The 18504-nt window shown below is 35.9% G+C and overlaps 1 protein-coding gene across 10 annotated transcripts in view; it reads left to right on the forward strand.

Moving 5' to 3' along the window:
- GCFC2 (GC-rich sequence DNA-binding factor 2) overlaps window positions 1-18504 on the forward strand; it is a 47555-nt gene that overhangs the window by 20271 nt on the left and 8780 nt on the right. For 3 of the 10 annotated variants that reach the window (XM_035001203.1, XM_035001204.1, XM_035001205.1), the window contains one exon: window positions 1096-1239. In XM_035001203.1, coding sequence (XP_034857094.1) covers window positions 1096-1143 — 48 coding nt within the window. In that variant the 3' untranslated portion in view covers window positions 1144-1239. Of the gene's footprint in view, window positions 1-1095; window positions 1283-3444; window positions 3569-4517; window positions 4636-5080; window positions 5194-6148; window positions 6349-8178; window positions 8327-13310; window positions 13433-18398; window positions 18477-18504 lie in introns of those variants that run through there. The other 7 variants (XM_035001198.1, XM_035001197.1, XM_035001199.1 and 4 more) reach the window with 6 other exon arrangements.

The following is an 18504-nucleotide window of genomic DNA, read 5'->3' on the forward strand; positions in this document are numbered from 1 at the left end:
ACCTTGCTTTTTTCATGTAATACATATTTACGAACTTATTGCTATAGCCAATAATATTCCAGTCAATTCAAGCATTTTATTCATAATGTTTTCTGTCCATTATTGTCTTATTTCTTAACTGTCTCCATTCTTTACATAAAGCAAGGAGAAACTTTGAAAGACAAATGTCAGTGTTCCAGGGAAACTTTGATAGATGACATTTGGTTTAAGCAAGTACTTACTAATGACTTTTCAGTGTACAGCACGTTAGCTGGAGGAGTTGAATTTTTGAAAAAAAGTTTAGTTCAAGACCACATACTACAAACTTGTTATTTCATTTGTAGTTAATTCTCTAAATATAATGTACTCACAGTGTCGAATATTAGTGGGAAATAACCTTCCAGATATTTTTAAAGAAATAGGTTTCTTACTCCTCTACTGGCAGGTGTATGGAGAGAGAACTGTGTTTTAAAAAATAAACAAACATTGAATTATATTTGACACTTTTTTCATGTTACATCAGTTAATATATGTGATATTCACAAGGGTTGAAAAAAAAGGCTGTCTTATCAATAGAGAAGCGTATGGGGGCTACAGCAAAAACAGGAAATGAAATATGCCTCAAAGAATATCGAATTCTAATGACAGATAAAACCGTTGAGTCACAGAACAGATTATACCAAATCATAACATGCTCAGATGGTTTTAATACCAGCTTATTCAAATATTCCAAGAAAGACCACAGACTGATCTAACAGTAACTCCAGATGGATTCCCGAATTTCAAATATAAGACCTAGGATTGTTCTAGAAACCAATTCTGATCAATCCACACTTACTAACTTTCTAAAATTACCTTCTGATTAGCTCGACAACCTAAAAACCTGTAAGTGTCCTCTCCTACTTTTTCCTTTGAGACCTCTTTTCATTGTGGCGCTCCCCTTTGCACAGCAAGTCTCATAAACCCAGGTTTATAGGATTGTCAGTTTCGTTGGTGGTCTCTGTAAGGTAGCTTTGAAAAAATTTCATTAGACTGCTATTTACTGTAGTAGAAATAAAAGTTGGAAAAACAAAGCAGTTTTTAGTTTTCATTTTTCTTTATTTTGTTTATTTATAGATTAACATTGCTACAGGATACTCACCGCTCACACCTGAGGGAATATGAAAAATATATACAAGATGTCAAGAGTTCAAAGAGTACCATCCAGAACCTAGAGAAGTCATCAAATCAAGCTCTAAATTTTAAATTCTATAAAAGCATGAAAATTTATGTGGAAAATTTAATTGACTGTCTTAATGAAAAGGTAACATGGTTATAAACACAGTATTTCCTTTTTTATAAAGAAATCCCCTTACCATGGGGCGCCGGTGGCTCAGTTGGTTAAGCAACTGCCTTCGGCTCGCGTCATGATCCTGGAGTCCCAGGATCGAGTCCCGCATCGGGCTCCCTGCTCAGCAGGGAGTCTGCTTCTCCCTCTGACCCTCCTCCCTCTCATGCTCTCTGTCTTTCATTCTCTCTCTCTCAAATAAATAAAATAAAATCTTTAAAAAAAAAAAAAATCCCCTTACCATGAGATTTCTTAAAAGTAAATCCTACAACTAAATACTTTCCTCTAGGGTTTTCTTAGACATTTTTGACATACTGCAACATTAGGTACCCCCTTAATGTTGGACAGTTAGGTTTTTTGCAGTTATTTTGATATTATAAAGTTTTGTATATAAATTTTTATGTTAAAATTCCATCCGTTTAAGAAAAATTCCTAGAGGGCACCTGGGTGGCTCAGTTGGTTAAGCAACTGCCTTTGGCTTGGGTCGTGATCCTGGGGTCCTGGGACCGAGCCCCACATCAGGCTCCCTGCTCTGCGGGGAGCCTGCTTCTCCCTCTGCCTCTTCCTGCCGCCCCCCCTGCCTGTGGCGCGCTCTCTCTCTCTCTGTCAAATAAATAAAATCTTTAAAAAAAAAAAAAAAAATTCCTAGAAGGGGAATTATTAAGTCAGTGTCTAAATATCTTTAAGACTTACGAAACATTGTTTAATTATTCACCAGAAGGATTGTATCGCTTTTTTTTAGCTTATTTCATTTAAAAAATGGTTTTTGTTTTTACATATTGTTTTTTTCTCATTTTTTTTCCTTTTTTAAAATTTAAATTCAATTAACATATAGTGTATTATTAGTTTCAGAGGTAGAGTTCAGTGATTCATCAGTCTTATACCCAGTGCTCATTACATCATGTGCCTTCCTTAATGTCCATCAGCCAGTTACCCCCCATCCCCCACCCCCTTCAGCAACCCTCAGTTTTTTCCCTATGGTTAAGAGTCTGTCATGGTTTGTCTTCCTTTCTGATTTCATTTTACATATTTATTTTGATCTGAAACAACCCTTTGTTTTATTAACACATGTAGTCTTTTTTCTTGCGAATTGTCTTCTTTGCCCTGTTATCTTTTTAGTTCATAGTAGGGATTTTTCCTTTTCCTTTCTTTTTTTCCTTATATGGTGAAAATTTCTTACTGCTTAAAATTTTTAAATATTTTATCCTACTTGATGTAGATAAACTTCGGTTCGTCTTTTGATTTGCAGTGTTTTTTTTTGACATCCTGATGTTTTGAAATTTTTGTGTTAATCAAATCTGTGAATCATTCTTTCCCTTTATAATTTCTGTTTTTGTTTTATACATACTAAGTCCTTACATTAGGGTCTTGAGTTGACATTTTTTTCCTTTTAAGTAGATGAATTATTTTTAAAAATACACTCTACTTTCTTCGTTGCTTTTTATTTACATTTAAAATGTTACCAAACAATTGGATTTTTTCTCTCCTGTTGTTTCAAGTTGACTACTTTTTACTGTCCCTTGGTAGTTACTTTCTGAAGTATTTATTGCAATACAACTTTCTTCACTGATCCTTAAAGAATGACACTATTAACATTTCTTGGCCTACACATTGATGTACCCATGGGAACTATTATGGAATATCATTGGAGTGGGGGGAATTGTTGCCCAAGAAATGTAAGAACACCGATTTTAAATAATCATTCATTTCTGCTTCACAGCTTTTCTACCTGTCTGGTTAGGTCTCTTCCATTCTCCATTTTTTTCGAATTTATCAGTTTCGTCAAGTGTGCTCTTACAGTTTGCCCCCTCGGCTTGTGAAAAATAGGTGCACCACTCATTTTCTCCTTCTCATATCTCAAATAAAGAATCCTATTTCTTATCTATCCATTCTTATCCATATTCCTGACTCCAGCCCATTTGCTTTCATTATTTATGATATTTATAGCTGTTTTAGTACAGTAAGTTGATTTTCTGGTTTTATCAATATTAAAAGCATTGGCAGCCACATCTGTATCTCACAATATTTTTTTAATTAAAATGTGGTAGTATTGAAAATGTTTCTTTATATAAGAATGTATTACTTTTTGTAATTCATTATTGATGACCTGCAAAATGTTACTTACATATGTATTTCAGATTATCAGCATCCAAGAAATAGAATCATCCATGCATGCACTCCTTTTAAAACAAGCCATGACCTTTGTGAAACGCAGGCAAGATGAATTAAAACATGAATCAGCGTATTTACAGCAGTTATCACGTTAGTGTTTTTCATGTTCAATATAATTTATTATTCATTAAGCTGACAATTAGCTGGAGAATAAAATATTTTTATGCCTGTATAAAAAATGCTTTTTGCATATCTTCCCACTAACCTTTTACCCCTTTTCAAAAACTTCAAAATATTTAGTTAGGGCTTCAAAATGTTCTGAATTCCATCTAAGACAAAAGTAAAAATAAAAATTATAACTTCTAATCATTTAGTTTTTGAGACAGGATATATGGTCAGATAATGACTGTTTTGAGACGAGTTGACATAAACCTATAGGCTGTGTGAGAAATCTAACTTAATAAAGATTTCATGGCCCTCCCACATTATTTATGAAGGTTAGAGATGTTTTGGTGGGTTTCAGGAGAGAATCATCTGTGAGATCTCAAATAAGATTTGGATGCTACCTTTTAGTTCTCTCACTGGTTTTGTATTTTCAGAGATGCCTTCCGTTGATTAAAGTGCAGTCCAGGGAATAGTGAAAGAGATGAGATCATAACCAAATAGCTGATTAAAGCAAAGTGACTCTCAAACACGTGACCTATAGTTGGTTATAAATTATGGTACATACTAAAGTAGAAAATAATATAAATTACATATTGGTAATGCAAATAATTCTAGCAATTCAGGGACAGAAAAAAAACTGGTGAAAACTACTGAATAAGAATATGAGAAAAAGAAACTTGGTAGATTTTTGTTAGTATTCTCAAGTGCTGAACTGTATTCACCAGCCAAGGTATCAGACTAGCAAGCTCAATGCCTATTAATATTGTGATAGGGAGTTAACATTGAAATTTCAATGCATGATGAAATATGCAATTTAAACATATGAAGTGTATTTATATATACCTATATGTATATACACCCAAGATACAATTTTGGTTTAATAGTGTCTCTCTTTATTTCTTTTAAGAATGAAATCAATTTTATTCATTAACAGGCAGAGCTGAGACATCAACAAATGAAAGCTTGGCTGTAGATGAAAAAACTCAATGGATTTTAGAAGAGATTGAATCTCGAAGGTAGCTATATAAACTGAAGACTTAAAGCATCATTGAGCAAGTATTTTTCACTACTTAAATATAGTTAACCCGTATGGTATAATTAACCATAACTGAACATTAATTTGTGAGAATGATGTAAAACCAAAATTGAGTTAAACAGTCCTCACCCCCAGGGTTTAAAGACACACTGGTGTATTAGGTCAGTCAAAAGGAATGGGTAAGATGGCATTTATTGGTCTAGGAATTGCTTGTAACTACAGCCAGTCATTATTATATTGTTACCACCTCTTTAAAGTCTGGGTAGCCCATGGGAATGTTCTGTAAGAAAAAGAGGGAGAACCACCAATTCAGATTAACCAAGCTGAAATGCCAAAAATATTAGCATAAAAATCTGTGGTGTGTATTCTGGGCATTGATGAGTCCAGCTTTTTGTTAAAGCATTTCTTTTCAGCAGGAACTGTTCATTTTTAATTTGCTTTTGGTTTATTGCAAAACATAGGTCACGAAGAAGACAAGCTAGGGCACTTTCTGGGAATTGTGATCATCAGGAAGGGACATCTAGTGATGATGAACTGTCTTCAGCAGACATGAATGATTTCCAAAAAACCCAAGGTCAGTTACCAAGTTTCTAATATGTCTTAATTTGAAATATTGAAATGGTAGGAAATGCTTCTCAGTGCTTGCCCCCCCCCTTAAATACGTAAGCTATATAAAATCGTTGGGAAAATTTAGGAAAAAAGGAACACATTTTTTTCCCCTTTTTAGACTTTTCTTGGGGCACCTGTCTGGCTCAGTCAGTAAAGTATGTGACTCTTGATCTTGGGGTCATGAGTTTGAGCCCCCACTTTGGGATTAGAGTTTACTCAAAACAAAACAAAACAAAAAAACCTTTTTCTTCCTCTGAAAAAATGGGATAAAATGGAGGAACATTGTGAGTATTCTGCATCTTTATAGTTTTTTTCCCCTCAGCCTTCCTCATCTTTTGTAAAGGAACCATGGACATTTTTTATTTTGTTTCTCTACTACATACTTTCTATATCATCATTTTTAATTGAAAACTTAAATTTAGGGGTGCCTGGCTGGCTCAGTCGCTAGAGCATGCAACTCTTGATCTCAGGATTGTGAGTTCAAGCCCCACATTGTTGGTAGAGGTTACTTAAAATTTTTAGTGATACGAGAAGGTAAAATATTGTGTATTTGAAAGAATGTGGGCCTTACAGTCAAATAGATGGGTTTGAAGAAAAGCTGTATTCTGTGTGATCTTAGGCAGATCCATTGATCTCCCTGAATCTCATGTTGCTTGTTTGCTTGTTTTTCGTCTGTAAATAGGGTAGTGACAACTGCTGTAGTTGTGATGCTGACATAGCAGGAACTCAGTAAGTGGTGGAATTTGTTAGTGTCAATATTGTTATTAAAGTGATTTTTTTTAATAACTAATTTATATATTCATATCGAAGGAAAGTTTTCAGCTCAGTTGATTATATACATCTTTGTACGTGACTGTTTATAGGAAACAAAGTTCACAAACTTAAAATGTATTATATACAGAGACTCATTTTGTTTACAGGTGACATTTCACAGGATCATAAGAAGATTTTTGAAGATGTACATGATGATTTTTGTAATATCCAGCATATTTTGTTGAAATTTCAACAATGGCGAGAAAAGTATCCTGATTCTTATTATGAAGCTTTCATTAGTTTGTGGATACCGAAGCTTTTAAATCCCCTAATCCGAGTTCAGTTGATTGATTGGAATCCTCTTAAGGTATTTAAGCTTAACATATAAAATAAATAATTCTGTCATGTTCATTATTTAAATGCCCTTGTTACCAGGTTAGCTTTAAAATACATAGAGTTGGATTTGATAATTAGTGTTTTGGGGTAATAGTTTGCATTCATCTTTTTTATTTTTGGTTCCCCCTTTATTTTTAAGCCTGAATAGCACTAAATATCTGTCAAGGAAACACTTTTTTTTGTTTTATAGCTTCTTCTATGATAAGTTTAATATTTTTAAATGATTTAAAAACATAAAGGTAGTATTTTAAGAATTTTAGTCTGTTTGAGGAAATTCAGCATAGGTACCAAGAGTTCTGAAGTTGGAGATGATATATTGGTAATAATTTGGTTTGGAAAGCTGCATTGAGGAGGGGGAGTTGAAATGAGGATTGGAAGGGTCTTGAAGATTTAAACAGGAGACAAACTTTTTTGTAAAGGTGCATAAGGAGAAATCGTAGTTCAGGAGCTAGAGACTGTATAGAGATTCAGATCCTAAATTAAGAGATAGGAACTTATTTTGGTAAATAATGGGAGGAGTAGCATTATGAAAGTAATGTTTTAGGAAGCCCTAGCAGCAAGCTAACTTGGAGGGAAGGGAGATAAGAGGTGGATATAATACTGAAAGGCTACTGCTGAACCCCAAGTCTAAGGTAGTGAATTCCTCACATAGAATGGTAGTGACAAAGGAGAGAGAAAGAAAGTGTTGATTAGAGAGAGAGAGGGAAACACCAAGAAACAGACTCATAACCATGGAGAACAAACTGATGGTTACCAGAGGGGAGGGGGACGGGGAAATGGGTGAAATAGGCAATGAGGATTAAGCTGTGCACTTGTCCTGATGAGCACTGGGTGATGAATGGGGTGTTGAATCACTACACTGTACACCCGAAACTAACACAACTGTATGTTAACTATATTGGAATTAAAGTAAAAGGAAGAATTAGTAAAATACTGAGAATAACTCTGACACATCATCACATCGAAAGGTGGCCCTGATGTTTTGATTCTGGGTTCTTAGAACAGTGGTAGTTCCATTAATAGGAATGGGGATTTCCAGGAGGGAAAAAGATTTTGAAGGAAGTTTTACTGATAGTGGAATATCCATGTGGATATGTCTAGTAAGGAAACAAATGAGAAAATGAAATTGAAGGAATAGAGGAGAACCAAAGGTAAAGATTTAACAGAATAAAGGAGACAGAGACATGTCCTTTTATCTTTCTCTGTCCTAGTCATGCATGCCTGTTGCTGTGTTAGGTTCAGGTCCAGGCAGTCTTCATAGTACAGGAACTAAGCTGATCTCTAAGAAAATTAGTAGTTGGTTGGACAGCAGCCTAGTTGTTAACCACTCAAGCTGATATGTCCATTCATTCAACAAATAATAATTGGCCATCTGCCACTTGCCTGTTAAGCTAAACCACCTGTAAAATACACATTTGTCCCTATAAGAATTGAGAGAACCAGAAATGAATTTTGCATGAGGTAAATGAATTTTTATAAACAAATTCCATGGTTATTTTAAGTGCTATTCTTACAAATGTATGAAAGTAAAATGTGGTAGGTTCTGAACATAGTGGGCATTTTTGGAGTATTTGTCGTATGAATGATGGATAGAATGTAGTTTCTTGTCATACTGTTTAGACATCATATCTTAGTCATGTCACCCTGCCTAGTCTTGGTGGTCTAGTGCTAAATACAAGGGGTTAAAATATGGAACTGTTCTTTTTTGATTCTCAGAAAAGTTCCAGTGATTACTGAAAAATATAACTTTTAAAATAATGTTTAAGAATGTATTGATAATTTTGATAATTTTATTTATAAGTTTGATGCCATAGGTTTAAAACAGATGCCGTGGTTCACATCTATAGAAGAATTTATGGCTAGCAGTATGGAAGATTCAAAGAAGGAAGATAGTTCTGATAAAATCTTGTCTACTGTCATCAACAAAACACTTATTCCTCGACTTACAGGTACTACTGCTTTGTAATCTTGGTAAAATTAAATTATTCTCTGGCAGAGTCTAAGATCATCAATTTCTATTACATTCACAGATTTTTTTTTCAGAAGTTTCTGAACACAGGGAAATGTAAAATGCAGTAAAAATCAATAGATGTCATAATAGAAGGTGATTAAAAAGTGCTTCTTTGCACAAGTGATCAGCTACCAGACTGCTAGTATTCTTCAGCCTTTAGCATTTGTGACATTGGTGTTGCTTCTATAACACCTAAGTCATTTATTAATGGCATACTTTCATTCCTACTACAGTAGGATTTCTTTCCCTTGACTTCTCCCCGTTTCTTTTCATTTCTTTCTTTAAAAAACCTTACTACATCTTCCCCACATCTACACTTAGCATTGATGCTTGTTTGTGCTTCAGTCTGAGGACTTGTTTCATCTGAAATTGTACTTGATAAGGATCTGATTCACCATGTCCCTGAGAACAGATTCTGATAGCAAAGACTGCAAAACTCTTAAAACGTGAAGCAACCACCTTTGTATTACTTGTTAGCCAATTTAACTAACTAAACTTTAAAGATTTTTCTCAGTGTATCTTGCAGTACAGTCATGGTTTTATTAGAAAGTTACTACTTGGGCGCCTGGGTGGCTCAGTTGGTTAAGCGACTGCCTTCGGCTCAGGTCATGATCCTGGAGTCCCTGGATCGAGTCCCACATTGGGCTCCCTGCTCGGCAGGGAGTCTGCTTCTCCCTCTGACCCTCCTCCCTCTCATGCTCTCTGTCTCAAATAAATAAATAAAATCTTTTAAAAAAAAAAAAAGAAAGTTACTACTTTTACCTAGCTCTGTTAATGATAGCACAGAATATGTATGCCTCATTTAAGTACTCTTCTAAAAACTCCAAATACATCACTTAAAATTAAACAGTCCCTCAAATAAGTAGAATTATGAGAAATTAATACTATATATTTATTCTCAAGGTCTATCCTGGACCCTCTTGTACTCTTCATGAGCCCCATGGGTAATTTCATGCTCTCCTTTAGTGCTGTCTATATCTGTGTTGTTCAGTGTAGTAACCACTAGCTAAATGTGATTATTAAAATTTTCAACTAAGTAAAATAAAAATTCAATTGCTCAGTCATACTAATGACATTTTAAATACTTAATAGTCATACATATGTAGCTCATGGCTATTAGATAGTACAGATATAATGTGTGTTTTCCATCATTCAGAAAGTTACTTCAGATAGTGCTGCTCTACATAATTTTAAATCCAAAAGTACCAGAGGAAGTCCAGATCTCTCTTATCAAAGTACCTTCCAAGTACATCCACTTGGATGTCCAACAGGCACCTCGCAGTCCACAAGTGTCATCATACTTACCATCTTTGCTGCAGATCTGCTCCTCTTATATTCTTTATCTAGAAAGTGACATCTCCATCTACCCATGTATTCAAACCAGGATTTTTGAGTCATTCACTCCTCCATCTTTCTTACTTATATAAGCAATGGCCACATCTGGTTTGGGTTTGTTTGTTTGTTTTTTTCCCATTTTCTAATGTATTTTCTATACTACAACCAAAGTAATTCGTCTAAAATGTGAGTCTGATACTATCATACCTCACTTAAAACCCTTTCATTATTCTTAACTGTCCTTGGGATGAAGCCTAAACTCTTTAACATGGCTTTCTTGGCCTTTCAGAATCACTCTCTGCTTAGTAATTCTCCAGCCCCATCTCTTGCTAAGCTCTATTTCTTCTTTTCCTCATTTCCGCATTTCAGCTATATTCTTCCTAGGCCTTTGTATCTTCTATGTTCCATCCGTTTGACAAACCTCCTAGCCCCACCTCTTCTGCCTGGCTAATTCCTCTTCATCTTTCAGGACTCAGTATAGACATCACTTTTAGGAACTGGTTCACGCATACCTCTCTGGGTTCCTGTAGCACTCTGAACTCATACTTCTGGTAACACCAACACACTGAATTATAATTGCTTATATAAATGTATTTGCCCTTAGACAAAGTTGTTCAAAGGCAGCTACCTACCTAATTTTATTCATTGCTCTGTCTCTTGTATTGAACACTAGGCACATAGTAGGCTCTCAGTATTAGTTGACCAAATATTTCTAAGGTTATTAAAAACCTTCTAGGGGCTCCTGGGTGGCTCAGTCGGTTAAGCGTCTGCCTTCAGTTCAGGTCATGATCCTGAGGTCCTGGGATCGAGCCCTGCTAAGCAGGGAGCCTGCTTCTCCCTCTCCCTCTGCCATTCCCCCTGCTTGTGTTCTCTCGTGCTCTCTCTTTCAAATAAATAAAATCTTTAAAAAAAAGAAAAGAAACCTAACCTTCTAGATGCTTGAGAAATCACTGTTGTCTTTTTTTTTTTTAAACCTATTTCATTTTTTCTATTATTTAACTTGTATTTTACAAGGGTCTACCCTGTGTCAGGCACTTTTGTTGACTCAGCATATACAGTAGTGAACAAAATAATAATCCCTTCCCTCCTGGAGCTTACATTCTGTGAAAAAGATAATAAATAAAATCTAGAAAATGTTAGTTATGAGGGCTGAGATGAAAAAGTAAGAGAAAGGGATACAGATAATCAAAGAGGAGTGCAATTTAAAATGGAATGGCCAGAAAAGGCGTTCCTGAGAAGGTTACAATTGAGTAGATTCTGAAAGGAAGAAATGGGCCATAAGAATATCTGGGGAAACAGAATCCAATGCAGTGGAAACAGCAAGGCAGGAGCCAGCCTGATTTGCTTGAAAAACAGCACATAGGCCATTGTAGCTATAGTGGAATGAGGATGGGCAGAGAATAGGAATTGGTTAACAAGATGGTAAGAGCTCCGTCACCTGGGTGGCTCAGTCAGTTAAGTGTCCAACTCTTGGTTTCAGCTCACGATATAGTATCAGGGTCATGGGATTGAGCTCTGCATTGGGCTCTACACTCAGTGTGGAGTCTGCTTGAGATATTCTCTCTCTCTCTCGCTCCCTCTCTCCAAAATAAAAATCTTAAAAAAAAATGACAGGGGCTACATTATATGGATCCTTATAATCATTCGTAAGGACTTCACTTTTTATTGTAAGTCAAAGAGTGAGAAGTAATTGGTCTGCCTAACATTTTAGCAGAATCACTCTGGTTACTGTGTTGAGAATGAACTGTAGGCAAACCACTTAGGAAGACTTTGCAGTAATCCAAGCAACAGATGATACTGGCTTGGGCTAGGGTGTTAAAAGTGGAAGTGCTGAAAAGTGGTTGAATTCTGCATACATTTTAAACATAGCACTAACAGAATTTTCTAATGGACTCGTTGTTTGGAGCAAGAGAGAGAGGAATCAAGAGTGACTGCATGGGTTTGGGCCTGAGCATTTGGAAGGACAGAGTTGCCATTTCCTGAAGTGAATGAGACTGAAAGGAGCATGGTTAGGGTAAGGGGGTGTTATCAGGAGCTCAGTTTGACAAATGTTGAGTTTGCAATGCCTGTCATCCAAGTAGAGATGTCAACTAGGTTGTTGAATATATGAGTCTAAAAGAGAGGGCCAAGTAGCAGACATAAATTTGGAATTTATCAGCACATAAATGACATTTAGAGCCACAAGACTGACCTTAAATACTAAGGGTATAAATGTAGACAGGAAAGAGAAGGTAAGTGACTTGAGTCCTGAGGTACTCCAGCATTTATGAATCAAGGAGATGATAGGCAGCCAGCAAAGGAGACCACAGAGATAGGTGGGAAACCAGGAATGCTATCCTGGATGCCAAGAAAAGAAATGTTTGTAAGGGGAATGATCAACTGTTCCAATTGTTGCTGATAAATCAGATGGGGACTAGAATCAACCATTAGGTTTTGCAATGTGAAGGTCATCTGCAATGGTAAGAATAGTTTAGGTAGAATGGTTGGAGATAAGGCCTAATTGAAATGAATTCAAGAGTTAATAGGAAAGAAATCAGAGATAGTTTCAACAGTTTTTTGAATTTTGTTGTAAAGTGAAGGAAAGAAATAAGGCAGTACTAGAGGGAAAGAAGGGTCAAGGGAGGGATTATTTTCAGTATAAGAGACTAATTGTAGGCTGTTGGGAAAGATCCAGTAGAAGTGATGGCAATACCGAAGTTAAGAGGGCAGAATTCTGGGAACAGGATCTTCCAGTAAGCCAAAGGGATTGAGACCTTTTGCACAAGGTGAGGAGCTTGAGTGCTTCATCCATAAGAATGGAAGACAAGCAGCGTGCCTGGGTGGCTCAGTCCTTAAGGGTCTGCCTTCGGCTCAGGTCGTGATCCCGGGGTCCTGGGATCGAGCCCCGCGTCGGGCTCCCTGCTCCACAGGAAGCCTGCTTCTCCCTCTCACACTCCCCTTGCTTGTGTTCCCTCTCTCGCTGCCTCTCTCTCTGTCAAATAAATAAAATAAAATAAAATAAAAAAGAATGGAAGACAAGAGTATGTGGGCATAGTTGTAGGTAGGTGTGTAGATTCTGCAGTAGTTGCTTATAGAACTTTTCTTCTGTTTTCTCATCAGTTGAGGAAATATTAGCATGAGGGTGAGAGCAAGGGAAGAGACAATAAAAGGTAAATAGTGTCTAGAAGAGTCAAGTCCATTAACTGAGAAAGCAAGGAGGAAGAAAAGGACAGGAAATGATCATCTGGATGAGAGGGAGGGGGAATGGGCCAGGAAAACATGATTGCTAGGCAGCATGAAGGGCTCACTGGAGTTTCACAGTGATAAATTTAAAGTGTATTTTTTCCAGCCATGTTTTAGCCATATGGTTGGAGCACAGACTCGGTGACAGGTGGATTTAACTAGAGCTGTGGTTGAGTTAGACAAGTTCAACAGAGCCCAAAAAGGACAAGGAAATTGAGGATGTATGCAAATACATAATGGTAATGATTGGCATGGATTTTAAATCTCATAGGATGGAAGTCTTTGCTAAAGTCCTCGATTGTTTATACATGAAAAGCAAAGCAATCTAGTAAGTAAATTGTACACTACTGAAACTTTTGTTTCAGACTTTGTAGAATTCATTTGGGATCCCTTGTCGACCTCACAGACTACAAGTTTAATAACACACTGCAGAGTGATTCTTGAAGAACTTTCCACTTGTGCAAACGAAGTTAGTAAAGGCAAACAGGTAATAATTTCTAGAGTTAAAAAACTTCTTGATTTATTTATAGGTTAATGTACTTTTGTTCTAAATCTTTGTTTCCAGAAGATGCAAAAGAAGTAATTACCAAAAAACAATTTGGGAAAAAATAGATTTACTTCTGATTTATAGAAACTAGGATTGACCATTTCTTCTTTATAATAATAAGATGAAAGAATATATCTTTATGTTTATGAACATTCTAACAGGGATTGACAGTCATTATTAATTGTAGGATACACATACATGTAATAAGACCCAGATTATTATTTTTATTTTTATTAGTTTATTCCTCTCTGTTCAGTGGTCAGGTTTTTGTTCTCGTGGTCCAGCCAGCCATTTTTCAGGTTTGTGAATATACATTGACCCTGCAGAGATGAACAGGCATAAATGCATTGTGCAAATTGGTTCCTTCTAAGAGGAAAAAAATTATTTTCTTTTGGCAAAAATCTAGTAGTGTGGCTTTGCTTTAACAATGATTTTAAAATTAGATTAACATTCATTATATGAACTAGTTATTTGTAATCTGCCAAAGTTAAGAGCAGTAATCTCTTTAAGGATTCAAAGTTCAGTGAATATGGGGCACCTGGCTGGCTCAGTAGAGCATGTGAGTCTTGATCTTGGAGTCATGAATTCAAGCCCCACATTGGGGTGTAGATTATACTTAAAATTAAAAAAAAAAAAAAATCCTTAAAAAAAGTTCAGTAGGATAGATTTTCATCTTACCATGATTTAGAATTGAGTTTTATCCAACATAAGACATAAGGAGAGACCTTTTAGAGGCTTTGGTGAGAGTTTGTTAAATCTTACTTTTATTGTGGTACTCTCTTTTATCATTCTGTTTGTTGATGAGAATGTCATATATTCATACAGTTAAATCAGTAAACCAATTATATGTTGACCTTTAAGGAAATTGAGAGAGATTGTAAGCAAGGTGATTGAGAAGTGAGGAGACATGTCGCGTTCATATTACCAACCCCATTAAATTTTAGCACTGGGAATTATGAAGGAGGGAAGCTGTAAGAAATAAGAGGGAGAAGAGGGAAACCAGCATGATTCCGTCTTCAAGAAGCATGTAATCTAAAAGGAAATAAGATGTACATAAATTGTTATTTAAAGGGCGCCTGGGTGGCTCAGTCAGTTAAGCTCCAACTCTTGATCTCCGCTCAGGTCTTGACCTCAGGGTCATGAGTTCAAGCCCCACATGGGCTCCACGCTAGGTGTGAAGCCTACATTAAAAAGGAAAAAAAAAATGTTATTTAAGATAGGAAGTGAGAAGTGGGGGAAGACAAGGAACACTTATTTAATTCCTGCTAAGTACTTGGTACTCTGTTAGGTCTTGTTCCTATGTCATCTTAGTTCTAGCAGCTCTATTAAAAAATGGGTGATAGCTTCATTTTACAGATGAAGAGACTGAGTCTCAGATATTTGTTCATAGTAATACCTTGAATTAGAACTAGGATTTGAACCTTAATCTTATTTTTTTTTTTTAAGATTTTCTTTATTTATTTGACAGAGAGAGAGGGAGAACACAAGTAGGCAGAGAGGCAAGCAGAGGGTGAGGGAGAAGCAGGCTCCCCGCAGAGGAGGGAGCCCGATGTGGGGCTCGATCCCAGGACTCTGGGATCATGACCTGAGCCGAAGGCAGATGCTTAACGACTGAGCCACCCAGGCGCCCCAACCTTAATCTTATTTTAAAGCCTCAGCTCATGTCACTGACCACATTGCCTGCCCACCTTCCCACCCACTCCCCACCTGAGCAGCCCAGATAAAATACTGTGAAATGTTCAAGGTGACATTTGAGCTGGGACCTAATGGAAAGTAAAGGATTTGAACATATAGCAACTGTGACGGGGAAGAGGGCATTCTTCACCTTCCTCCAACAGAATAAAGACTGCCCTGGGTATGTTACATTTAATTCTGGGTGTAAGTGTATTAAATGGAAAGTGTTTAAGATGGTATGGGAAAGAGAAAATGTAGAAAAGTGAAATACCAGTCTTAGAATCTGAAGAATTGTCATGTGGAAGAGAGATTAGTTTTGTTCTGTATGATCTTAAGAAGTAATTAGGATCAAGGAGTGGAAGGTATAGAAAAGTTTGTTTCTCATTGTTAACTGAAATCTAATAGTTAATAACTGCCCAAAGTTATGGGCAGCCTCAGGAGATCATGATTCCCTGTCACTACATGTTTTTAAGCATAAGTTGGTTGACCAGTTAGTGGAAATGTGAAAATGTTATCAAGTATTTAGATTGCTAGTTTTCAGATTTCTTCTATCAACAACTTTTTTCACATAAAATCTTACACACCCCTGTACACAAACACACAAAAGCAAAGCTGCTCTGCTGTAGTCAGCACCTCCCCTCACTTTCCCTTGAGGGCCTCAACATCTGCCCAAGCCACCCAGGATTATCTCCGTGGATATACAGAGCAGTGTAAAAACTACTAGCTAAAGCTTCTAAGAGTCTTTTCAATGCTATTTTAAAGAATGTATACTTGTGTGTGTGTGTGTATTTGTTAAAACTTTACTGTTTGGAGACCTTTTTTTTCCCCCCACACCAAATAATGTATTTGAAAATTTGAAAAAGTTAATGAGCTCAGAGTTTTAAAATATATGAATTTGTTTTAAACAAATTTTTGGAAATAATGTCAAACTTAGAGAAAACTCTCATGAATAAAAATAGCATACTCATAGGCCATTTACCCAGATTCACCTATCATTAACATTTTGCCCCATTTTGCTTTATTAATCGCTGTCCCATTGTATATATACACAATTTGTTTCTCCTGAACACTTTGAGAGTAAATTGCATATTTGCTCAGAATGAAGATAGTCTGTTACATAACCATGGGACACTTACCATTTTCAGTAAACTTCATGATACTTAATCTGCCATCCATATTCCACTTCCATCATTTGACTCAATAATGTCCTTTATAGCATTTTTTTAGAGAACTGTTTTTAAGAAACAAAAATTTAAACAATATGGAAATACTTGTCAAGGCTAGCTTTCAATTACAATGATGTAATTTAATTAGAAAAAAAAATCAAAACATAACTGTCTAGTGCAAACACAAACTCAGTAATCTCCATAAGTTCAGATACTACTTTGTGGAGATAATGCCTAGAAAAATGATCTTTATTCTTTTAAAATAATTCAAAATATTTTAGAAATGGGGTAAAAAAAAATGAATTTTTGTTTTTAACATTAAATAGTGATATGTGGCCACTGGAGGAATATGTCCTTGATATTTAAGTGGAAAAAGAAACAGGACTTCAGTTAGATATAATTTTTGTGAAAAAAAATACATTTGGTTGAATTCTACATTTATGAGTAATTTGGCCAGTATGGGCTTTTGAGAGCTTAATTTGTGCTACACATTGTTACCTACTTGAAAACTATTCTAGTGTATTTTGTGGCATTTTTATTTTTCAAATATGGATTTCTTTTTAAGAATAAGAATAATATTATAGAAATTTTGGTAATACATGAAAAAAAATTTAAATTCCCCTTATCTTTTCATCCTCGTACAAGGACTTGATACCATTGTAGGATATTTTTATCCAGCCTTTTACTTCAAAGTTATAATCCTAGTGGACATGTACATTTGTATCCTACTTCTTTCCCTTAACATTATCTTATTAAATATTTAATTTTATTTCTTACTACAGTCTTTATAAACTTTACCTAAGTAATAGTTTCTTGCAATCGATGATATTATATGTCTTAAAAATACTCTGTGATCGAATATTTTGGTTATTCCCAATTTTTTTTTTTAAGATTTTATTTATTTGACAGAGAGAGAGACACAGCGAGAGAGGGAACACAAGCAGGGGGAGTGGGAGAGGGAGAAGCAGGCTTCCCACGGAGCAGGGAGCCCGATGCGGGGCTCGATCCCAGGACCCTAGGATCATGACCTGAGCCAAAGGCAGACGCTTAATGACTGAGCCACCCAGGCGCCTGGTTGTTCCCAATTTTTGATTCACAAACATTAAAATGAATGTGCCATAGTGAATTTACTACTACATCAAAGGACATTGATAAACCAACAAAGGACCCATAGCTAGAGTATATAAAAGACTTCTACAAATCAGTAAGAGAATCTGATTTTTAAAAAATACATAAACAAGCAGCTTTTAATTAGGTACTTAGCAAAATGGCATATCCAAATGACAAGAATATGAGTGGATACTCAGAGCCCCTGGGTGGCTCAGTCGGTTAAGCATCCAACTCTTGATTTGGGCTCAGGTCATGATCTCAGGCTCCATGCTCAGCAGGGAGTCTGCTCCTCTCCTTCTCCTTCTGCCCCTCCCCCCGCCCACATGCATGCTCTCTCTCTGAAATAAATAAATCTTAAAAAGAATATGAGTGGATGCTCATCATCACATTACTCAACAGGAAAATAAAAACTAAAACATAATAAAGTATGACTATATACCCCAGGAATTGTAAACATTAAAAAATAAAAGGATACCACGTATTAGTAAAGGTGTAGGGAAGCAGGATTTCTCATACATGGCTGGTGGAAATGTAAATGGGATATCACTGCTTCAGAAAACAATTTGGCATTATGTATAAAGGTGAATGTATATACATAAACTAAATTCCAGCAATTACATTCTTGTGTGTATATCCATTAGAAATGTAGGGCTGTGTATATTAAAAGACACGTATAAGAACTTTTATACAATATTGTGTGTAATATAGCCCCCAAACTGGAAACCACCTGAATGTCCCATCATTAGTATTCATGTGACAGAATATGCTATACAGCAATGAGAATGCACTAGCTACAGCTGTGTGCACCAATATGGGTGAATAAAGTTCTCTTGTACCTAATTGATAGTTATTTTAACACCTGATTCTGTGTATACAAATTTGTACTATACTTTTAAAATGGTAAATAGACTTCTACCTGTGGCCATCACTGATGCTTTTAAATTTTTATATAATAGGATTTACTTAAATCCATTGTTGTGAGAATGAAGAAAGCAATAGAAGATGATGTTTTTATTCCTCTGTATCCAAAGAGGTAAGAGCTGTTGATTTCTAGATTATATG

The sequence above is a fragment of the Mirounga leonina genome, unplaced genomic scaffold (assembly GCF_011800145.1).
Source record: "Mirounga leonina isolate KUSES-001 unplaced genomic scaffold, KU_Mleo_1.0 Mir_125, whole genome shotgun sequence".
NCBI classification, from domain to species: Eukaryota; Metazoa; Chordata; class Mammalia; order Carnivora; family Phocidae; genus Mirounga; species Mirounga leonina.